Below are 25,167 nucleotides of genomic sequence, written 5' to 3'. Positions count from 1 at the left end.
CACTACCACATCACCTTCCCGTCCCCAACCCTACCCTCACCACCCCAATCACTGTGATTCTATCCTGAAAAATATAATTTCCCCACCAGCCACTCACTCTTCCTGTCTCCCTTAAACACTGTGGCTCAATACCAGAAGATACCAGCTCCTCACTGTATCTGCTCTTCCAATGTTCCCCCATCAATTGGCACATTTCTGGAAGATACCATGCCCCCCACACCATCCATCCTTCCTGTCTTGCCCATCCACAGTGGCTCATTCCTAGAAGATACCATTCCTTCAAACCTTCCTCCTTTTCCTACCTCCATGGATAATGGCCCATTCTTAGAAGATAGATACCATCCCACCAATCCATTCATTCTTATTTACAGTCTCTCCTCACTCACTGTGGCTCAGTCCTGAAAAATGCCAACTCCCCACACCATCCAAACTTTCCCATCTCCCCCCATCCACTGTCGATCCTTCCTGGAAGATACCATCCAGTCAACAACTCTTCCAGTCTTTTCTCTTTCCATAGGGCATTTCTGGAAGATACCCCCCTACCCGCACCCCCCCGCCACACACACACACACCATCCATCCTTCCTGTCTCCCATCACTATAGGATGGCTCATTCTTAGATGATACCATCCCCACACACCATTCACTTTATCTCCCCCATCACTATAGCTCTTCCTGGAAGATAATATGCTCCAACATCATCTACCCTTTTCAGTCTCTCACAAACAGTCACTATAACTCATTCCTGGAAGATACAATCCCCTACACCATTTATCCTTCCCATCAGCCCCTACCCCAGTTACTGTGATTGCTTCCTGGAAGATACCATCCCCCCACTAACCATCCACCATTTCTGTCTCCCGCCACTCCCCCTCCATCCACTAGGCCCTATTCCTGGGGCATAACATCCTCCACACCATCAATCTCTCATGCCCTTCCTCATCCATTATGGCTCATTCCTTGAATATACCATATTCCTACACCGTCTATTTTCCCTGTCTCCCCCCACTCACTATGACTCACTCATGGAACATACCATCCTTCCACACCATCCATCTACCCTGTCTCCCCCATCCACAGTGGATCATTCCTAGAAGATACCATCCCACCACACCATCCCACCTTCCTGTCTCCTACCACGCACTACGGTTTATTCTTGAATATACTAACTACCAACACTATCCATCCTTCCTCATTCCTGGAAGATATCACTCCTACAGACTATCCACTGTGCCTCATAAAGCTTGCTCATGGAAGACACTATCCCACCGAGCATCCATTCTTGTCTCTCCCAGTCCACTGTGTCTCATACCCGAAAGATACCATCCCCTCACACATTTCATTCTTACTCTTTCTCCCATCAGTTGGGTCGTTCTTGGAAGATACCATCCCCCCACACGCCATCCAGCCTTTTTGTCTACCAGCAAACACTGTGACTCATTCATGGAGGACACCATCTGCATATACTGTCCACCTTTCATTTCTCCCCCCTTCCACTGTGGCTCATCCCTTGAAGATACCATTCCCCCACAGCATCCACTCTTCCTACTCTCCCCATCTGTTACAGTTCATTCCTGGAACATGCCATCCCCACACCATCCATCCATTTGGTCTCCCCCCATTCACTGTGGCACATCCCTTGTTGATAACATATTCCCACATCATCCTCCCTTCCTGTCTATCCCCCAATACTAAGGCTCATTTCTGGAAGAGCCTTCTTTCCACACCATCCATCTTTCCTCTCTGTCTCCCCTATCCACTATGTGGCATTCCTGCAAGATACCTTGTCCCCCATACCACCCACCCTTTCCTGTCTCCTCTCATCCACTGTGACTCATTTCAGTTGATGCCCTAAGTCCTTGGTTTATGTTTAAAGACTGCTGCATCTAGGAATCTCTCCCTCACCTTCAGGTCAAGTTCCCTGTTACAGTCACTCCTGCAACAGAATGAAATTATGTGTATAATGTCAGTCTCTCCTGCTAGAAGAATATTCCCTCTGTGAGTTTAGGGGCCATGCCTAACAAATTCCCTGCCATTTCCCACAGGTTGGTATAGTGCCTTCAGATAGCAGCCCCAGAAAGCTGACTAACTGATCTGTAAGTAACTCAACTAATGACACAGGTTCTCGATGAAAACGTTAGAAAATTTCTATTTCTCATTAACACAGACCAGCTTTCCTTCAGTTTCGTATTTTTCTATACCTGTAGGGAATTAACTTTGATACCTTCCCAAATTGCTTCTGTAGCTGACCACTACAGAATCTGAGTACACAACTACTTGCTTTACTGCAAATCACATAGCCCTTTCATTTAAAAAAAAAAAATCTACTTCCTCCGCCTCCACTTTTTCCTATTATTTTAGGTTCCTTTTATGTTCATACCCACTCTGAAGTGTTTGAAGTTCCCCCCCAAGTTGCTCCTGACTGAAACATCATTAGGTTTCCTCGTAACTTTTTTCCTCCAGCTGATTACAAAAAACACCACAGTGCAAGATCGGACAGAGAAGATCCAAAGAAAAGATAAAAAAGTGAATTTTAAATAGTCGAGGATTACTTTGTCCAGCAGATTTTATCGATGAGCTCTTTCATGGTCATCTTGTCCCATTCCTTAGCATGTGGGGCCTCCCATGGTGCATCGGCTGGAATCTGCAGAGGAAGAAGGGCCCACAAAGGTGTGCTGGTTACTGCCTACTGCCCCACCAAGAAGCCTTGAGAAGCACCCCTTAAATCCAGCCTCTGTGTCTGTGTCGGAATGAGTGATTGTCATAAAATTCTACTATAGACAGTGATGGGGTTGGGATGGATAGGTCTTTGGATTCTATGCCTTAATGCTGTTGCCAAAATAATAATTATTATTACTATTATGCAAAAAAGGGGGGGGAATTACACATAAATGTATACATAAATTAATATGAAATTATGATGATGTTGATCATCGTTATCATTAAGTCCCCAATTTAAGTATGAGAGCTTGGGACAAGGTAAAAATACTCTGGGGGAACAAATCCCTCTTTCCTTTACTGTCTAAAGTGGTATCACACATGAGTAAGACAACTACGAGCAGGACACCTGGCAAGAACATGTCACATGAGTTCTCACGTGGCATAGAGCTAGAAGCACACAGGCATGACAATCAGAGCATGACAATTCAATGCGTTTGAATCCTGGTTCCCTTGCCGTGTGGTGTTGGGCAAATCGACGTAACCCCCGGCACTCATTTTCCTCACAAGTGGAAATGACATGCATTAATGTCCAGAGCCACGTTCCCTGCGCTGTTGGAAGGATATGAAACAGGTGCTATTGTTATTTTAGTAACAGGTCACAGGTAAGCCGAACACATGTTTTACCTCCTTCCCCATGTTATCCATTGTCCGCCACAGATTGTTGTAATCCAAATACGCGACAGGATTCCACACCGGAGGAAAGGCGCCCCGAAAAGGATAAGTTTTCCCCTATAAGACAAAAGCAAAGGATAATACCTTAAAATAGGATGGCATTCTAAAAGACAAAACCAAGCTAACCTGAGAGCCATTTTCAAACTAACAGTATCCTCTACTGTTACAAAAAGCGTCACCTTTGATGGAAAGTAAATAACATTTTGCCTACACCAGCCCCAAATTTCAATTAGGTTAGCAGAATTCCCCCTGGTGCTGTGCTACTAGTTTTCAATTTATAGGCAATAATACCTGTGAACTTATTTCTGCTTATAGAGAGAAAATAAAGAAAGGTAGCTCATCCTAATATCTAATGCTGATGCCGCAACATTCTCAACCCTTGAGTTTCTATCTAATCTCTCTGGAACGATGTTCCCACTCAGATGAGACCAGAATGATGACACACATAGAGGACCTTGGACCACATAGAGGGCTGGAACCACAAAGCAGAATATCTGAGACTGTGCTGTAGGGTTCAAACAGGCGAAATAAAGAGACTGGCTAGACCAGCGACCGTGCCTGAAGTCAAGAGTCAAAATATGAGAACCTGGAACAATGGGCATTTGACATTTCTTGGTCGCCCAGCATCCACACTTCCTTTCAAGTACTATCCTGGTTTCTTTTTGGGAAACTGCTTCTCCTCCTGGGTATCATCCCCCAGTATAGCAAGCAATGGGCTAGATCCTTTCTCCACCCACCCTGGCTCCTGGTGCAGCCAGGCTGAGCTGGGCCAATCACGCACTCTCTGACCCTGGAACGAGTCGCCCAACAACAGAAGGAAGCTGACTATGGGTTCTTCTTTCCCACGGCAGCATGCTGTGCAGATGCTTCCTGCTCTAAACGCTATGGCTGTGGTTGCTGCCTCTGACTTGCCAGAGCTCCCCTGATCTCTGCCTATTCCCAAGTGTGGCCCTCCAGGCTCTCGATGATTCTCTTATTGGCCCGAGTTGCTTTCTATTGCTTGGTACCAAGACCTCTAACACAAAGACAGTGATTGACGAGCCGCCGTTTATTTCATCTCAACTGCATGATAAGCCCTGCGCTGTGTAAACACAAGCGTGAGGCAAGAGTGAATCCTTGGGAAAAAGAGACCAGGTCTAGGTATGTTCTAAGGTCTTATTTCTTAATTTAGTTCCTTTAAAATAAAACATCCAGAAGATCAAAATGTCATCTACTAATACAATTTTGCATGAGATTTAAAAAATTTTTTTTAATGTTTATTCATTTTTGAGAGAGAAAGACACAGAGTGCAAATGGGAGAGGAGCAGAGAGAGAGGGAGACCCAGAATCCGAAGCCGGCTCCAGGCTCTGAGCTGTCAGCACACAGCCCAACGCAGGCCCCAAACCCACAAACGGCGAGATCAGAGACGAAGTCAGACGCCCAACCGACTGAGCCACCCAGGCACCCCTATTTTTTTTATCAAATAAAAACATACTCAATATTTGCAGAAAGCCTATTGTATGCACTGTACAATATTAAGGACTGTGTTGGACTTAAAAATTTTTTGTGAGTTTATTTATTTATTTTGAGACAGACAGACACAGTGCAAGTGAGGGAGGGGCAGAGAGAGAGGGAGACAGAGAATCCCAAGCAGGCTCCGTGCTCCGAGCACAGAGCCCGACGCAGGGCCTGAACTCACGAAACCACAAGATTATGACCGGAGCCAAAACCAAGAGTCATACACTTAACCAACTGAACCACCCAGGTGCCCCATAACTGTGTTGGATTTCAAAAGGTGGGAGGTAGCCAAAGCAAAACTCTTGACCATCAGGGAAAGGACGCAAGACCTAACAGCATTTGCATTCATGTGCACACACTTGCACATGGACGCGTGCACGCACACTTCAACTGAGTAACAATATACGGCAGCCATTAAGTGATAACTAGTTTTGCCTGCCACAGTAGCAAATTCAAACAACCTTGGCAGATCATGTGATCTGGTTTCTTATCTGAAAAATGCGATGTTGTTATGCTGCAACACGACTTTTCGAGACTCCAAACCTTTATCATCACCACCGCCCATATCACCACCATTATTTCTGACATTCATTGAGATCTTTCTCCATGCCAGGCCCTGGGTAAGCTCTTCGTATGCATTCTCTCTCCCCAACCCTGTGGAGGCAAGCCCTGTTACTATTTCCATTTTATAAATGAGGAAACTAAAGCCCAGGGATATGAGCTAGCAAATAGTAGAGCAGAAATGTCCTGTTCCTAAAGACTCTTTACTCATAAACATTAGGCTTTCTGGCCTCCTATGTGGTCAACAGAATGTGGAGATAGACACATCTTAACCTTCCAACTAAATGAAAGACAACTTGGGAAATGTGAAAGTTTAGAAATCTTCCACACACATTTTTTATGTTTCTGAGGAATGCAGATGGAGACGAAGAAGCTCGGGGGTATTAGCTGACTGTTGAGGAAACAGGGTGAACCCTGAAAAATGCTGAAGCATGTTTGGAGGAAAATAGGCAGACGTTTTACCCAGAACGCAAAACCAGCTATGAAAAGGAGTCAGACTGGGCTTAACAGCTCATGGGCAACCTTCAGAACAGCTGGTTCTCATTACAATTCTTCCCTTAATTGAAATCAGGAAAAATCTACATTTTTCTCGGTAAAATGTGTTTATACTCAAGTAATAGTCTCATATGAAGCTGATCTTTCCTTTGAAAAAATGATTTTTTTATAAAAACAAACATGCTCAATCATCTGGGGACATTGAGAAAAGTATCATAAAGATAGTTCAACAGGGGCGCCTGTCTGGCTTCTCTGTTGTTTTTTTAATGTTTACTTATTTTGAGAGAGAGTGAGAACGTGAACAGGGGAGGGGCAGAAAGAGAGGGAGACACAGAATCCGAAGCGGGCTCCAGGCTCTGAGCTGTCAGCACAGAGCCCGACGAGGGGCTCGAACCCACAAACTATGAGATCATGACCCAAGCAGGAAGTCGGATGCTCAACCGACTGAGCCACCCAGGTGCTGTCTCTGCTCTTATTCCACTAAAGAAGTTCATATATATGGGCACAGGCACCTACATGTCACCTCTGCCTTTCTCAGAAAGCTCTAGAAGGCTTATTTCCTCCACGGCCTGCTTCTAAACTCAACGGCAATGGCAAGGAGTGGAGCTGTCTCTTGATTGAGAGAATGGCCTGCAAACCAGACCTTCTCACTCTCTTTTTTTTTTTTTTTTTTTTTTTTAATTTTTTTTTTCAGCGTTTTTATTTATTTTTGGGACAGAGAGAGACAGAGCATGAACGGGGGAGGGGCAGAGAGAGAGGGAGACACAGAATCGGAAACAGGCTCCAGGCTCCGAGCCATCAGCCCAGAGCCCGACGCAGGGCTCGAACTCACGGACTGCGAGATCGTGACCTGGCTGAAGTCGGACGCTCAACCAACTGCGCCACCCAGGCGCCCCGACCTTCTCACTCTCTTAAATGTGATTGTATTGTTTTCTCACAAAGATGTCCGCCCTTTTTCAATATTTCCAAATGGCTACCGCTCCTTAGAAATGAAAGGGAAAAAATCTTGAGTAAAGGTCAAGTCCATTTTGTACCTATACTCTGGAGCTTTCCACCCCTTCCAAAGTGGCCTTTCATCTCCAAAGCGCAGTGTCTTTGACACAGCAGAAATGGCTGAGGTCGAGAAGAACACAATGTTCCTGGAACCGTGCCCAAAATACTTAAGTCCCTTTGAGAAACCACATCCCTCATCTACCGATGTTCGTAATAACAAGAGACTATTGCCAGGAGATGGCAGTTTACGGCTCCCACATCATTCTTTATTGTTAGTCCTGGAAGATAAAGCAAGTTTAGAGTAAGCAAATAACATTTACTGATTGGCAACCTTGTTGGGAAAGTTTCACCTCTCTGTACTTTTATTATTTTAGTTAAACAAAAGGAAATGGGTGTTATTAAAGAGGATCACAGGCCACCGAGGAAAGCTGCCAAATATTTTTTTAATCATCTTGAAAATAAACAGCTATGTTCTAGAATGGTTTAGGAACAAGTCTGCCCAACCCCTATGAATTCCTTGGCACTCTTCTAGTCCCACTGTTCTGCGACAAGCCTATAAGAGAACGATTTTGGTTTGTTTTCTACAGTACACAATAATGCTTTAAATAAAGAAACCAAGGGTGCCAGGATGGCTCAGTCGGTTAAGCGTCTGACTCTTGGTTTTGGTTCAGATCATGGTCTCACACACAGTTCGTGGGTTTGAGCCCCACATTGGGCTCTGTGCTGACATTAAAGCCTGCCTGGGATTCTCTGTCTTCTCTGTCTTCGCTCCTCCCTGAGCATACTTTCTCTCTCTCTCAAAATAAATAAATAAACTTAAAAAAAAAAATCACCTAGGTGGGGTCTGGCTGGCTCAGTCAGTGGAGCGTGCGACTCTTGATCTTGGGGTTGTGAGTTCAAGCCCCATGTTGGGTGTTGAGATTACTTAAAAATATGGGGCGCCTGGGTGGCGCAGTCGGTTAAACGTCCGACTTCAGCCAGGTCACGATCTCGCGCTCCGTGAGTTCGAGCCCCGCGTCGGGCTCTGGGCTGATGGCTCAGAGCCTGGAGCCTGTTTCCGATTCTGTGTCTCCCTCTCTCTCTGCCCCTCCCCCGTTCATGCTCTGCCTCTCTCTGTCCCAAAAATAAATAAACGTTGATTACTTAAAAATAAAATAAAATCTTTTAAAAAAAAAAAGGAAAAAAATAATCTAAAACGAGACCCATTAAACAGGATGGCAGTATTGTGTTGTATTAGTAGCCTCTTGGGTAAGTAAAGCCAATTGACAGAGCATTCGAAAAATGTTTTCCTCTTCCACAAAAGCCATGAACTGAGGAGAAACGGGCAGTCAGAAAAAAAGATGAAAATGTTACACTGTGAGGATGAGTGGCTGTTTTTCCAGAACGGCTTTATTAAGACATAATTCATGTACTCAATACTCCACCCATTGAAAGTGTACAATTCCACGGGCTCTGGCAGATTCACAAAGTCACGTATCCATCACGACACGTGACTTTAGAACATTTTTGTTACCCTAAGAAGAAACCCTTAGTCATTAACAGTCACTCTCCATTCTTTTGCAAAACACCAGCACCTTTTTACATTCCCACCCATAATATATGAGTTCCAACAGCTCTATTTCCTCACCAACCCTTGGTGAATCCTTTTGAGTCTAGTCATCCGGGTGGGTGCACAGCGGTATCTCAAGGTAGTTTTGACTTGCGTTCCCCTAATGACTGATAATGGCCAAAGTCAAATTAGGCTTGTTGAGTGGATGGTCATGTTGTTCAGTACATACATCGTCTCCATCTTTGCTGCCATGGCCACTTTGCTATGCGGGCCCACTGAACAAGTGATAACGGAAAGAGGGTGTGGTGGTTTTGTAATGTGTTGACTTGTCCAAGCTGAACTGGATTTCCCAGAATTTTCTTTCCTATATACTTCTGCTAAAGGTAGCTCATAGCTAGACTGTGGTACATCATATGGACAGGGGCAGGACAATAAATAATCCAATCTTACTCTCCTAACCAGTGTGCCATGTTCCAAACCAACCCAAAGCCATTGGGCAAGGGAGTCCAGTTGATTCTGCCCTTACAGGTCTGCTTTCCTGGGTGGAGAGTAGGGCGGAGAAGGGTGGAGAGTGGATCTGAAGGTACTTACAGGTTGAAAGATAACAAAGACACTGCTATGTTTAATGACACAAGGATGAAAACTAACAAATCACTTCTGTTTGCTCTGAATCCATCACATTGGCTACACAGACTCTATCAGCTCTCAGGTATATGATTACTATTGGCCAGGCCTTTGTCCCCCAATTTGGTATGTTCTAATCATACCATAGGTCAAAATGCATCAAGAGCTTTCTACAACATGATCTTTGGTTGTTTTTTTTTTTTTAATTTATTTTCAGAGAGAAAGAGAGAGAGAGTATGCACGTGCACACAAGTGAGGGAGGGGCAGAGAGGGAGAGATAGAATTCCAAGCAGGCTCTGCACTGTCAGCATGGACCCCAATGTGGGGCTCAAACTCATGACCCATGAGATTATGACCTGAGTCGAAATCAAGAGCCAGACACGAAACCAACTGAGCCACCTAGGCACCCCATAAGCCATTTCTTTTTAGTCCTTCTTTTCATTAAACTTTACTTAAAAATACTAAAAGAAATGATACTTTCTGTTGCGGTTGCCCATTTCCTTCATTAATATTTATTTTCTCTTATACTTTTCCTTAAAAAATCATTTACTTGCTTGACTATTATTATGCCCGGATCTCATGTCTGATTTCTCTTGGTTTTCACTGCTCCTAGTTAAAGTCTTGCGATTGTAATAAGTGAGATGCATCACAGGTTAAAAACTTTGGGCTGCTTTTGATGAATTTAGCAAGTTCACTATGTCTTTGAAGATATTCGGAAGTCCACATTACATATCTATTAGATCTGTAATATATAAGTGGGTGTATATGGGCATATATTTATGTGTGTGTACGTGTATAATTTGTTTAATCCCAGCTGGTGCCTGGCAGCTAGAGTTCATGACTCCAGGATCTTGGTCTGGACTCCCCTGCCCTTCCCCTCTGTGCCTTGGTCTCCATGTCAGGAAAACTGAATCTGCAGTGCCACTGAGCTGGACCCTCCACCAGGAGCTTAACAGGACGTGCTTTCTAGATGTGGAGGTTGCAGGTATGAGAAAACTGTGATCTGAGAGAAACATGGTCCCAAAGATTCCACCTAGCTGCCTAAGTCAGAAACCACTTCTGCTTCCACTGGCAGACTAGGGCTGCCGTGGCACCTCGCCATTTTCTACATTGTATTAAACTGATTTAGGGGTGCCTGGGTGGCTCGGTCAGTTAAGCGTCCGACTTCAGCCAGGTCACGATCTCACGGTCCGTGAGTTCGAGCCCCGCATCGGGCTCTGTGCTGACAGCTCAGAGCCTGGAGCCTGTTTCGGATTCTGTGTCTCCCTCTCTCTCTGCCCCTCCCCCGTTCATGCTCTGTCTCTCTCTGTCTCAAAAATAAATAAACGTTAAAAAAAAATTAAAAAATAAACTGATTTACATAAGAACTTTCCCAACGAGTTTCAACACACCTTAGAAAGACTGTGCCTCACACATGTTTATATCTCTTACACTCCCTTGTACATTCCAACATTCTGAGAAAAGCTCGTTAAAGGGAGGACTAAAAGGGAGAAATACAATTCTTGCATTTACAACCCATCTCTTACCACATCTAGCTCTCCCAGGCTCCAGAAAGGGTCCGGCCTCTTTCTACCCAAATGGCTTCCTCCTTTCCCACCTAAGACAAGATCTTGTGTTTTTTTTTAATTTTTAAAAGATTTGATTTTTAAGTAATCTCTACACCCAACGTGGGGCTTAAACTCACAACCTCGAGATCAAGAGTCCCTTCTCCACCATCTGAGCCATGTGGGCGCCCCCCTCTCTTCAGACAAAATCTTCTAATGAATGCCAATTTAGTGCTGATGTTTAATGATCAATGCCATGTACATACCTTTTCTAAAATAGCCATAATCAATATTACCATCAAATTTACTAGAACTCCCTCTGTGTAAGGTGTTGAAGGGAAGAGAAAAAGATGGAAATCTCTCAAACCATTTCCTATGTGAGCATTTCTCATGCTCTTTATGGGTGCTGTATGAAAATGGGTTCCATGGTCATGGATCTGGGAAACTCTGGCTTAGAGTTAAATAGCTTTTTTATGTTTAAATTTTTTTTTTTTCTGCCAGTCCTCATAGGACCCCTAACTTGCTAACGGACATGTCGGCACTCAAAGACAAGGCTAGGACACGGAACATTACCAAAATGTATCTGACCAAGAAACACCCTCTTTTGCAAAGCACTTTTGGCATTCTTTCTTCCTATTCTGGCTGGCACTGGCAGGGGCCTGAGGGAACATGGGAGAACATGGGCTAGAAAGAAGAGCTCTGAAAAACAGAGGATTTATTTTCCAAATGATACTAATGGGAAGATATTCTCGTGTGTGCGTTTCCTGAACATGAGCGTGCGTCATCCCACAACAACGAGTCAAACAGGAGAAATAAAATGAAATCACTTGTTGGTCTAGTTAAATTGCAAGTGCTCTGTTGTTGAATCTCGAGCCTGGGACTCGGCCCCACGGAACAGGGCAGTACAAAGAGAAAGTACGTCGGAGCAGGTCGAGAGGGTCAAGGGCAAAGCAGAGCTTCCTGCCAGACTGGGGGTTAACTGAGTGCATTCATCTTGTGTATCCCAGTGACTGGGCAGACGCAACCCTGCGACTGTGGTGCATGGGATTCCTGTAGTGATGTCTCCTGTGATCGTGATGGTGGAGACATGGGAAGGAGAGGGGACCACAAGCCTTTAGATTCTTAGCACAACCTCCCCCACATTTGAACATCAGAAAAGGATTTCTAAAAAAACCTACAAATTGGGGGCGCCTGGATGGCTCAGTCGGTTGAGTGTCTAACTTCGGCCAGGTCACGATCTCACAGTTTGTGAGTTCGAGCCCCACATCTGGCTTGCTGCTGACAGCGCAGAGCCTGCTTCAGATTCGGTGTCTCCTCCTCTCTCTGCCCCTCCCCCGTTCACACTCTCTCAAAAATAAATAAACAATTTTTTTAACGTTTAAAAAAATAAAAGATAAACAAATAAAAATCTACAAATTGTGGAAAGTCACAGACACTCAGGATTTCTTTGGCCCAAAGAAGTATGTAGATTAGCGACTGTGCCCACATCTGTGCCCCAGGGTCAACTTTTGTGACTGCTTGCTGGGTAGCAAGTGTGGGCAGAATGGTGATTTCTTCCCATCAGCTGTGAAGCCTGAGGTTTTTTGTAGAGACATTCACCTACTGGGTATGGCTGTGGAAACTAGGCCACCGGGTACTTAGTAGGCAAGCACAGAGAATTAAATCTCGGCCTGAGGTTCCCTGTGTATCACTGGAGTCTGACAAATTACACAAGTGCTGTAGGAAGGAAAGGAAATGGACTAGTAGATCAGGAATCAGTCTCTCTGTTTGAAAAACATGACATGTGAAAAGTCCTTTAAATGGAAAGGACTCAGTTCCACAGCTTTTGGGATCAGAGTGTTTATTACATTTAACAATACTCAACACTGGGGTGCCTGCGTGGCTCAGTCGGCTACGCATCCAGCTCTTGATTTTGGCTCAGGTCATGATCTCAAGGTTGAGAGATCGAGCTCTGAGTGTGGCTCTGCACAGGGTGTGGAGCCTGCTTAGGATTCTCTCTCTCTCTCTCTCTCTCTCTCTCTCTGTCCCCCCCTTTACAAAAAGCAAACAATAAAATGAAGTGCCATGAAAACAGTACTGGGCTGCTCAAATAGAAGTATCCACATTATTATCATTATTTGTCTCCTCAGTTTCAAGTTCTGTGTTCGCTTAGGTTAGTTATCAACTAGGCTTCTGCCTGCCTGTTTCTCTCTCACTCACTTCTGTAGGACCTTGAACGAAATACTTGCATTCTTACAACTTTCTCTTATCTCTTAAGAAAAACTGTCACTTACTAAAACTCTGCAGTCCACCTAGTTTTCAAAAGGTATTCATTCAATGACCTTGACACAGAAGCAAAAAAGTTTAGGGCGCCTGGGTAGCTCAGTCGGTTAAGGGTCCAACTTCGGCTCAGGTCATGATCTCACAGTTCATGAGTTCGAGCCCCGCGTCGGGCTCTGGGCTGATAGCTCAGAGCCTGGAGCCTGCTTCCGATTCTGTGCCTTCCTCTTTCTCTGCCCCCTCCCCTGCTCACACTCTGTCTCTCTTTCTCTCAAAACTAAACAAACATTAAAAAAATAATAATAATTAATTAATTAAGGGAAAAACAAAAGAAAAAGCTTAGAGGCCACATCTGAAACAGAGGGCTATATAACAGCACCGATCCTATTAAATGGCAGGACAGGGCAATGAGAACAAAAAGTTTCTGGCTGGGTCAGTGTATCCATGTGACAACGGAACTTCCCTTCTTCAGGAAGTGCCCAGAATGGACCAGGTATGGGATTTATAGGACGTTAAAGGGTGTCTCCGGTTTCAACTGTTAGAGAAGGCTACTGTACAAAAGTTTGAAACCTCAGGACGGATGATTAAGTCTTTTGGCTGGGACAGCAGACTTGTGCTCTGGGGTAAGGTAGGGACTACAGAGGGGGAAATAGGGAAGAGGTAGAAAGCAAGAAGGGGGGAGGAAAAAGGAGATGTTTTTTGACCTCGCACTGGCAACCACATTCTAACTTGAAAGCTCAAAACCTCCAAGACTTGAGTTATCAAGGAGACGAGCAATTTCTCTCGAGGAAGCTGCTTATGTGAGGTTTCATTCCATTCACAAGGTTCTTTTTTTTTTCTAATTTTTTAACGTTTATTCATTATTTTTGAGACACAGTGTGAGCGGGGGAAGGGCAGAGAGAGAGGGAGACACAGAATCCGAAGTAGGCTCCAGGCTCTGAGCTGTCAGCACAGAGCCCGACACAAGACTCGAACCCACGGACTGCGAGATCAGGACCTGAGCGGAACTCAGATGCTTAGCTGACTGAGCCACCCAGGCACCCCTCCACTCACAAGGTGCTTTCTGCCATTACCCACAATGCCCAAGCCTCACTCGAGGGGGGTGACTGCAAAGTTCCACAGCCTTAGAGAAATCCTTTGTGTCTGACCTAATCCCCTTTCTGTGCTGTCACTGAAAGCCAGCTCACTGAGTCACAGAGGGCAACTCTGGGCTCCTTCTCAACGAATGGTTGGAAAAGGATTGCTGTCATGAATCGCCCTCTATTAAAAATGAATAGCAAAAAGATGAAAAACGTTCGGTACAGATGATGGGTGTACAAACATGTGAATTTACCTGATGTTGGAGAACTGTACATCTAATGGTTAAGAAGACAATTCTTATGTTATGTGTATGTTACCATGATTTTTTCAAGAAAGAAAAAAAATAGAGGGGGTGGGGGAAAAATAACGAAAAAAAGGGGAAAAAATGGAAGGAAAAAGGTCTAGTCATTAACCTGACTTTGCTATGTATTGGGCTGTCGCTTCAACCGAGTGGAAGGTTTGCTCTCTACAAACTACATCTGAGATTTATCCCTGAAAGTTTCTAGGAAAAAGAAAAGAGGCTTTGAGAGAAAATGGCTAATGCTGACCTAGCTTTCTAAACACTACAAGGCTTTAAGAGTGATTTCTGTCATTATGCTTTCCTTTAAACAAAAGAAATAAATGAAGTCTTTTAAACATAGAGGAGGAGGGGTGCCTGGGAGGCTCAGTTGGTTAAGAGATCGGCTCAGGTCACGATCTCCCGGTTTGTGGGTTTGAGCCCCACATCAAGGCTCCTCCTTCTCTCTCTGCCCCTCTTCTACGTATGCTTTCTCTCTCTTAAAAATAAATAAATAAATCTTTTTTTAAAAATGGAGGGGGGAAATGAATGGAAGTTACTAAAACCTTTTTTTTTTTACAAGCTATGTCCATATATCTTTGTACTAAATACTTGATAGACGGATGTGAGACTATATGAACATTTTTAGTCTCTCTGCTTTTAAAAAACCTACGTATAACTGGAATTTAGAGAAGAAAACAAGTAATCCCTCTTGTATTACTTCATTTCTATGATCAAACAGAATTTCTATCATGAGCACATGCCCATTACCATTTTCCTGTTCATACCTAATTGGTTTGGTTTTTTTTTTTTCATCTCTACCCTGACTTCTACAGCTTACAAATTATTTTAAATCCTCTCTCTTTTTTCTCTTTAAACCAAGCAGGATATAATGGCATAAAATAAAATACTCTGATCTGGGTCATACTTTGACGAGTAAGTTCACATCAATCAATTAACAAAAAGAATATACAGCCAACTATTCCAAACCGTGCTGTAGACTTAGTATTTTAACATGATAAGGGGACTCATCTGCTGAGCCCGCTGAGCCTAACTGGGGTGGTCTGGGGGGTTGGTCAGGAGTCAAACGCTCACTGAAGGCCAGAGGCACCCCAGATCTATGGCTCAGGGTCCACGAGAAGAGAAGAAGCCACCCTGGTGAAAGGGACCACATACGGCTCCCAGGCACCCCACAGGACCTTGCCCGCGTCCAGAGGAGCCCCTACCGTCTGAGTGGCATGTTAGGACTTCAGAGCTTCTCAGGGTAAGGTGATTTTTATCATACCTTAGAACGGGTTATTAAAAGGGATTTATAGGGGCACCTGGGTGGCTCAGTCGGTTGAACGTCCAACTCTTGATTTAGACTCAGGTCATGATCCCAGGGTCATGGGATCAAGCCCTGCTTTGGGCTCCATGCTCAGCATGGAGCCTGCTTAAGATTCTCTCTCTTTCTCAATCTGCCCCCTCACCCACTTATGCTCTCTTCCTCTAAAGTAAATAAAATGGGAGCCCCTGGGTGGCTCTGTAGATTAAGTGTCCAACTTTAGCTCAGGTCATGATCTCGAGGTTCAAGGATTCAAGACTCACGTTGGGCTCTGTGCTGACAGCTCAGAGCCTGGAGCCTGCTTCGGATTCCGTGTCTCCCTTTCTATCTGCTCCTCCCCTATTCGTGTTCTCTCTCCTTCTCTCTCAAAAATAAATAAACATTAAAAATTTTTGTATAAATAAAAAATAAAATAAAATAAAATAAAAAATTTTAAGGGATTTACAAGTTGACTTTCTGCCCGTGGAATAAGGAACTTTGTGATGTAACCCCCAGAACCCTGAGCTCAAGAGCCAGAAAGCCTTACTTTGGTGTCTAAATTTTCTGAGCCTCAGTTTTTTCATCTGTGAGATGGGGGGAAATGCTTATTAAGCCATAGGATCACGAGGTAACTCAAATGAGGTGACACAGGTATAGGAACCTTACAGATGGAAGGCAATACCAATGCATGGAGTGAGGCGGCCGGGATTCAGGGGATTAAAAGAAAGGAAACAAAGACACAACAAGCAATATCCCTAGAAGAGCCTAATGCCCTTGGCTTCCTGCCTTTCCTACAGAGCGGCGTTGAAAGTGAAAGTATAACTTTCTTTGAACACAAAACATACGCCTTCTGTGATTTGGTATAGAAAACGGTGTTAAAAGCAGCTTAAAAATATATGTCCCTGATCCAAAAGAAACACTATTATAAGCAAGGGGTCAGAACGCAGTTATTTCTGGCAGGCATTAAGACACCCTAACAAAAATAAATAAATAAATAAATAAGTAAGTAAGTAAGTAAATAAATAAATAAATAGATCCCCTGCTTTCAACACGGCCTACTGGCTAAAATAAAGTCCACCTCTAAGCAACAACAACAAAAAGTTGACTTAGTATTCCAGAACACACATATGTGGCAAGCCTTTGATTGCAGTTATTGGCCTAGAAACCTTCAAGTAAATGGCTGTGGGAAGAAAAGAACTAGTACTAGGAAAACCTGCTTGGTGAGCTGTTACTATCAGGAAAGCCTAGGTTGTTTTAAATAAATATCACACCATTCTCTAAGAAGAAATGGGTGGTATATATTTATTGTCTCGATTTTTTTAAGTTTGTTTATTTATTTTGAGAGAGATTGAGAGAGAGAGAATGAGCAGGGGAGCGGCAGCATAGAGCCCAATGGGCTCAAACCCATGAACCAGGAGATCATAACCTGGGCTGAAACCAAGAGTCGGACACTCAACCGACCGGGCCACTTAGGCGCCCCTAATAGTCTTGACTTTTATTTAGGGTGTGAAAGCAGGGAGAAAGCGGGAATGCATAAAAATGTCAACTTCTCCTTCAGAGCAGCACCTGCAAAATGCAGTGTTCTCCCTCTCTCCACCCTACCTGTATTATTTGAAAATTTTTTTTTTTTTAACGTTTATTTATTTTTGAGACAGAGAGAGACAGAGCATGAATGGGGAAGGGGCAGAGAGAGAGGGAGACACAGAATCAGAAGCAGGCTCCAGGCTCTGAGCCATCAGCCCAGAGCCCGACGCGGGGCTCGAACCCACGGACCGTGAGATCGTGACCTGGCTGAAGTCGGACGCTTAACCGACTGCGCCACCCAGGCGCCCCCCTACCTGTATTATTAAGACCTGGAAGAACCCAGGGCGCCTGGGTGGCGCAGTCGGTTAAGTGTCCGACTTTGGCTCAGATCATGATCTCACGGTTCATGAGCTGGAGCCCCGTGTGGGGCTCTGTGCTGACAGCTCAGAGCCTGGAGCCTGATTCAGATTCTGTGTCTCCCTCTCTCTCTGCCCCCTCCCCTGCTCACCCTCTGTCTCTGTCTCTCAAAAATGAGTAAATGTAAAAAAAAAATTAAAAAAAGATCAGAAGAACCCATTAAAAGAAGGAAAAAAAAAAAGGAAATCAAGCATTTCTGCTTTCCTCTCTAAGACCTGGCACTGTAAAACTTAACAAAAAGCCTCCACAATTCAATGAAACTTACTCATCAAATAACCCGTAATGATAGTGCATCTAATTCACTAATGCAAGTAATGGGTCAATTAATCCAAGAAGCATTCAAGTCCACCTGCTTCCCTTACACCATCCAAAGGAAAAGAATAGATGTTTTAAACACACTTAGCTGGTGCTACTTCAAATCCGCCTTTTAGGTTAAAAACAACATGGTTAATTTAATTTCACAAAGCAGATATAAACTCCTAAATAAAGCCATTATCAAATTCACAACATTCATAAAACCTGTCCAAGAACCTATTCTATAAGAATCAGGATCTACTAGGGAGCCTGGTTGGCTCAGTCAGTAGAGCATGCGCATCGTGATCTCAGGGTGGTGAGTTCCAGTCCGACACTGGGTGTAGAGATTACTAAAATAAATAAACTTAAAAAAAAAAAAAAAGAATCAGGATCTACTAAACCAGAATTACAATAGGTATTCTAGGGACGCCTGGGTGGCTCAGTCAGTTAAGCATCCGACTTCAGCTCAAGTCATGATCTCACAGATTGTGAGTTCGAGCCCCGCGTCGGACTCTGCACCAACAGCTCAGAGCCTGGATCCTGCTTCATGTTCTATGTCTCCCGCTCTCTCTGTCCCATCCTTGCTCTCACTCTGTCTCTCTCTCAAAAATAAACATTGGGGCGCCTGGGTGGCTCAGTCGGTTGAAGTCATCCGACTTCAGCTCAGGTCATGATCTCGCAGTTTGTGGGTTCGAGCCCCACATCGGGCTCTGTGCTGATAGCTCAGAGCCTGGAGACTGCTTCAGATTCTGTGTCTCCGTCTCTCTCTCCCCTCCCCAACTCGTGCTCTGTCTCTATCAAAAATAAATAAAATGTAAAAAAAAAAAGTTAAAATAAATAATAAATAAATAAATATACAAACATAAAAAAAAAAAAAAAAGAAGAACAGGTATTCTATTCACAAGGTCCACGAAGGATACAGGCAGAAATGTGAGCTAATGGTAAGTTCCATAAAAGCAGGAGCTTTGATCATGTGTCCACCACTGTATTTCCAGCCTGGAACAATACCTTGTACAGAGGAGACTATCCAGTAACTGTTCATTGAACTGATGAATTTAGCATAATGATTTGAACCTTCTATGAATGAAGTAGACAGACATAGTCTCCTAGGAAGGGACAGGGTGCAAAACACCACTAAACGTCTATCTCCACTGCTCAGCTCAGAGGCTCAGGCTTAGAGTCTCAATTTGCCCTGTAAACACAATCTAGCAAGGGTCAAGAACCATTCTTTGGTGAATACTAACAATCGTTCTAGAGGGGCACCTGGTGGGGGCCCAGTCAGTAGAGTATGCGACTCTTTTTTTTTTTTTTTAATTTTTTTTTTCAACGTTTGTTTATTTTTGGGACAGAGAGAGACAGAGCATGAACGGGGGAGGGGCAGAGAGAGAGGGAGACACAGAATCGGAAACAGGCTCCAGGCTCTGAGCCATCAGCCCAGAGCCTGACGCGGGGCTCGAACTCCCGGACCGCGAGATCGTGACCTGGCTGAAGTCGGACGCTTAACCGACTGCGCCACCCAGGCGCCCCAGAGTATGCGACTCTTGATCTCGGGGTTTCGAGTTCGAGCCCCACGCTGGGTGTAGAGATCACTTAAAAACAAAAATCTTAAACAAAAAATCATCCCAGAATACACTGAAACTGGATCCATTACAGTCTGCTGTCACAAGAAACAACCGAGGCAGTCTTTAAGGCTGCGCGCTGGGAAAATTTAAAAGCTGAAGCAATCTGGACCATAAGGAATATGGCTTGGTTTAACCAGACACTGGCAATCTTCTGGATTCACCTGCTTCATTTCGGTGGTATTCACTGAAAAGAATGCACTGTGGTAGATTACAGAGGCTGGGGTTGTCTTGAGAGCCAATTCAGAGTGTCACAAAGACAATTTGCACTATTAACCCGGTGCACTACGGTGACGGGGAAAAGTCCATTCCCCTCGCCCCCACCCCCCACCCCACCAAAGTGGACACAGCAGTAAGCGTTGAGATATTTTTAAATAAGTGGAATGATTTTTTGCTATACGGTTTGCTAACAATCTTCCATGGAATATAGTCTTCCTGCCTTTCCCTAATCTGGCCGCCTCACTTTACAGGGACTCCTTCAGCTCCAATAAATTAACCTCTAACTGACCCACTATTATCTTTAGCTGAACACTGCGGTCTACCTTGGGTGAAAATATGTGTGCTTTGGCAGATTAAAGTATGTGAGAGGATGGTTTAATGGTATTTCCGTGCTCCATCTTTTCTTTAGATGGGATTGTGTCTTAAAAGAAAAGAATGGTGCTCAGCACCTTTAAATGTGTGCTTCTTTGGAAGCGAGTCCTAAAATGCATGAATGGTATGAGCTCGGGGGGTTAAACAGACTATTACTCGTTTCATAGTCTTGTCGAGCTGCTTTATCTCTCTGAACCTCAGTTTTCCCCTCTGTAAAACGGAGATAATCGTGCCTGCCTAACGAGGTGTATGTAATGATTTACGGAGATCATGCATAAAAAAATCACTTAGTTGTTTACTGTGAGACTTCAGGGAAACTAAAAAATCTCTCAGCACCTGAATGTGAGAGAGGAAGAGATCATAAGCATGAGTCTGCTCAGATTCCAGGACAATCATCAGACTCACTTGCTTCCTACTTGGACTGAAGAGTGAATTTATGGGACTGTTTATTTAGTACTCCATGCAAAGGATTTGGTCTCTCTCCCTACATTAAATATGCTAACACATGTAAAAGTGCTCAATAAATGTTAGTTACTATCATTCTCACCGTTGTCATTATTTGCTAATCCAGGGAAGCACCCTGCCGTGTAGACAGAGAAAGTGATCAGGAAGCCTACCGAAGCTAGCGTTGTATCGTTTTTTATACTTTCTTCATTCCCCCCTTGACTTCTGAACCCAGTTTCTTCAAGGCTGCTGGGTTTTTTTTTGTTTTTTCACATGTGCAACTGCCAGACCCTTCCCCCAAACAACCCAAACCATCCCAAACCATATCAGAATGTCTTAAGATCCCCTGATGGCGCATCAGTGTGCACATATCACAAGTACCCTTGACTCCAAGCTCCGAAAACCCCCCGAAGGCTCCAGACCCATGTGACTGAGTGGGGTAGAGCCGCTCAGAGAGTGACGTGATCACCGGTGTGGGAATCCTGCCATTAGAACGAGTGCCTGACCCCTGCCCTCGAGACGCTAGTTCTGGGAAGCCGGCTGCGAAGGCAGATCGGACAGCCTGACCTCTCAAGGCACATTTCCAACACTCCAGCTGCTCCATGTTTGGCTTCAGTGACAAAGAATAACTCTGGCAACAGCTGGATATCAGCAGAGTGAAACAATCTTGTTTAAACAGTGGGAAACCGCACAGCCCAGCTAGACTTCCCAAGAGTCAAGGCTCAGTACGGAGGAAATTATCAAAGTGTGCAAAGAAACGCCAGGTAACGATGACAATGAATAACCTGCTCAGTCTTAAGAACTGGCCTCGGACTACTGTGTTCCTTGGGGCCTTAGAATTGCCTCATAGGTGCCTCAAGGGCTGCCTGTGGCTCTGTGTGTGTGTGTGTGTGTGTGTGTGTGCGCGTGTGCGCGAGCGCACACACATCCATAGGCACATCCATGTGTCTACCACAGGTAGCTTCTGTCCCCGCCCCCTTGCTCCCCATAGACACTGAAGAAGCAAAGAAGCTGAAAGCCTCATACCCTTACTCCAGTTGGACTGGGGGTAAGGGTGCAGCCTTTAAGGGCCACAGTGTGTGATGTGCAGAGGGGGCAAACTGAGGCATGACCCCTTACAGGGATTCCCAGGGTGCCCAAGGATTTCTTTAAAAAGAAAAAGAAAACGCAGAAGACTACTATAAGGCTGAGAGCCTATTTTTACAATTGCTTTGAGAAAAAACTAGGAAGAAAACCGAATATTTTCCCAAATACAGTGCTCCCCCACTGGTCACTTGAGTAAAATGTCAGGCTTACCTTTACATATTGAACAAGCCGCTCACATACGTTCACTTTGTAAGTTTCTAGACCCAGCTCCTTAGATAACCGTAAGATTCTATTCTGGGTTGGTCCCACATATGCCCCGCCAACATCTACGTAATTGACGTGTTCATTCTGTACAAAGAGAAAAAGGGGTCAGAAGACTTTAGTTAACACTTGGGGAAAACAAGTTTCTATATCTTAAATTTTTTTTTAATGTTTATTTATTTTTGAGACAGAGAGAGACAGAGCATGAATGGGGGAGGGTCAGAGAGAGAGGGAGACCCAGAATCCGAAGCAGGCTCCAGGCTCTGAGCTGTCAGCACAGAGCCCGACGCGGGGCTCAAACCCATGGACCGTGAGACATGACCTGAGCCAAAGTCGGATGCTTAACCAACTGAGCCACCCAGGCGCCCCAACAAGTTTCTATATCTTAATTAAAAACAAAAAAATTTATTTGTTACACCTTAAATGTGCCTTATTTCTCTCTTATAAAGTGCAGCTGAAAACACCAATTTTTTCTCTGTCACCCAAGAACTTGGCGCAACCCTGTAGGACAGTCATCAGGAAACAATCCCATTTGTATAGCTACTGGTGAGGTGGATTCAACAATAACATGTATAGTAGATAAAGAACGCTATAGTACATCCTGCTGATCTAGATCCTTTTCCAAGCATTTAGGTTTTTATGCAGGCTTTTCTTTGGGGTTGTTGCTGGAGGAACCACCTTGAGATTTATTAGGCCCAATTCTCTGATTTCCAACAGATGAAGTTTTAAATCAGAACACATTGATGGGCTCTTGAGCTTATGTTAAAATACTTTCTGGATCATTGTTTTACGCTTATCCTTTTTTGGTGCCTTGTTTTCCTTGTATGATTTCTCATTTTTAGCTATGAGTTACTTCTTTTCTTTGGAGTCTGTTTCTGCCAGCCAGTGTGGCACTTTACATAGTCTGCCTGATGTTTAGCATACCATAAAGGTAGTGTAAATTTGGGTGGAAACCATGAACGAGGGCAAGGTTTATTTTTCTCCCTTTCTGAATGGTAAGCTTTATCACACTTCCACGTATGAAGCATTCCAACTGGAGCGTTTCCTATTAAAATTCCCTATCTTCAGCAGGTTCGGAGTTTCATCTACTGTTCCCTGCGTGCCATATGGCCATCACCCTGTAATTTGCAAAGTCTTTCGGGCTCAGTAGGCATTCAAGGTGAAAGTCAAGTTTTGAGCTCATTTACTTCCTAGGCTTCATGTTTTTACTTTGCTCTGGGGATTCGCTTGTTTATTCAACAAGCAAGTACCTTGCTCTTCTACAAGGTGCCAGGTACTGTTCAAGGAGCTTCTGTTACATCAGTAAACCAAACAAAGATCCCTGCTCTCAAGGAACTTACATTCGATGGGAAGAGACAGAAAATGAACCCAGAACATAACAAGGAAGTCTCTCAGAAGTTGATAAGAGCAACGAAAATCAAAAAGCTAAAGTAGAACACGGGAGACTGAAACCGCAGCGAAGAAAAGGAAAGATTGCAATTCACAATGCACTGGATATGTAGGCCGCCTTGAAGAGGTAACGTTTGCATAAAGACTGTAAGTAGATGAAGGAGTTATCCATATGCCAGGACAAGGGCATTCCTGGCAGAAAGAACAGCAAAGACTAAGGCAGAAGGGTGCCTGGTGTGTTCAAGAAACAGGAGACCAGGGGTTCCCGGGTGCCTCAGTTGGTTAAACATCTTGACTCTTGACTTTTGCTGAGGTCATGATCTCACGGTTCATGAGTTCGAGCCCCACATCGGGTTCCACACTGAATGTGCAGCCTGTTTGGGATTCTCTCTCCCTCTCTTTCTGCCCCTCCCTCCACTTGTGTGCATTCTCTCTTTCTCAAAATAAGTAAGCATTTAAAAAAAAACAAGAAATAGGAAGCCAGTATGGCTAGAACAGAGTGAGCAAGGAAAAGAGAATTAGAGATAAGGCTAGAGACGTTATTGGGGGGCAGGTCATGGGAAGCCCCAAAGGTCATCGTAAGGACTGTGGCTTGATCTCTGAATGAGGAGAGCTTCTGGAAGCTTTTTGGCAGAGACACGCCAAGATCTGTCTTAGGTTTGAGAGGCTCATTCTAGCTGCGGCACTAAGACTAGATTATAGGAGGCCAGGGTGAGAGCAGGGAAATCAGTCAGGAAGCCATTGAGGCATCTGGCTTAGAGATGGCGGTGACTGCCCCCAGGAGTTGCCATGGCAGCGGTGCGAAGTGTTGGATTCTGGATGTATTTCGAAGGCAGAGCCAACAGAATGAATGTGAGGCATGAGCATATTGGGTGTGACTCTGAATTTTTCGGAACTGTCATCCTTTCCATCAAGGCTGCTGGAACGGCGGTCTTGATGGAGAAAGTCAGAAGTTCAGATTGGGTGTGTGAAACGTGAGCTGTCTGCTCAGCATTCAGGAGGCCCGCAAATTTCCGATTTCTGTGTCAAGGCAGCAGAGAGTATTTTATACAACACTTTACTGATTCCAATGGGGAGAGGTAACCAGGGCTTCCATCCTGCCACAAGACCAGAAATGAAGTGTGCCTCTGACTTCTTTAAACTAACCCTGCGGCGCCTGGGAGGCTCAGTCAGTTAAATGTCCGACTGTCTCAGTTTTGGCTCAGGTCACAATCTCACGGTTCATGAGTTCGAACCCCGAGTTGGACTTTGCACTGAGCGCAGAGCCTGCTTCAGATTCTGTGTCTCCCTCACTCTCTGCTGCTCTCCCGCTCGTGCTGTCTCTGTCTCTAAATAAATAAATAAATAAATAAATAACTTTTAAAAATAAAATAAATATAAAACAAAACTGATTAAAGTACTTGCTTTAACCAAGCAAGAAGGAGTCGTGGGAATTTCCAAACATGATGTCTTTAGATGACAGACACTAAAGCCAATAATCCTAAATGCAGGATTATGAGGCATATTGCAGAACATTTCCTTTTTTTATCATACAAATTGTTACAACACTATCGACTATACTCCCTATCCTGTACTTTTCTCACGTCTGTGACTTACTTATTTTATAACTGGAAGTTTGTACCTCTTAATCTCCTTTACCTATTCTGTCCACCCCCAGCCACCTCCTTTCTGGCAACCACCAGTTTGTTCTCTGTACATAGTGTGCTTCTGGTTTTGTTGGTCACCCATGCATTCATTTGTTTTCTTTTACAGGATGTTTCTTTACAAAGGTGAAAGATTCTTTTACTTTGAAAGTTTATTCTCATTTACTTTGAGAGAGAGAGAGAGAGCAAGCAGGGGAGGGTCAGAGAGAGACAGAGACAAAGAATCCCAAGCAGGCTGCATGCTGTTAGCGCAGAGCCCGACGTGGGGCTCGAACTCACAAACCATGAGATCATGACCTGAGCCAAAATCAAGAGTCAGATAGT

The 25,167-nt window shown here is 44.3% G+C and overlaps 1 protein-coding gene across 2 annotated transcripts in view; it reads right to left on the bottom strand.

Moving 5' to 3' along the window:
* MAOA (monoamine oxidase A) overlaps nucleotides 1–25,167 on the bottom strand; it is a 73,146-nt gene that overhangs the window by 20,625 nt on the left and 27,354 nt on the right. For both annotated transcript variants that reach the window (XM_004000418.6, XM_019823752.3), the window contains exons 3-5: nucleotides 21,761–21,898; nucleotides 3,345–3,449; nucleotides 2,552–2,643 (exon numbers count right to left, since the gene is read on the bottom strand). In XM_004000418.6, the coding sequence (XP_004000467.4) occupies nucleotides 2,552–2,643; nucleotides 3,345–3,449; nucleotides 21,761–21,898 (335 nt within the window). The remainder of the gene's footprint in view (nucleotides 1–2,551; nucleotides 2,644–3,344; nucleotides 3,450–21,760; nucleotides 21,899–25,167) is intronic.

Source organism: Felis catus, chromosome X (assembly GCF_018350175.1).
Source record: "Felis catus isolate Fca126 chromosome X, F.catus_Fca126_mat1.0, whole genome shotgun sequence".
NCBI lineage: Eukaryota > Metazoa > Chordata > Mammalia > Carnivora > Felidae > Felis > Felis catus.
The sequence above is the reverse complement of the archived record's forward strand: the minus strand, read 5'-3'. Positions and strand labels throughout refer to the sequence as shown.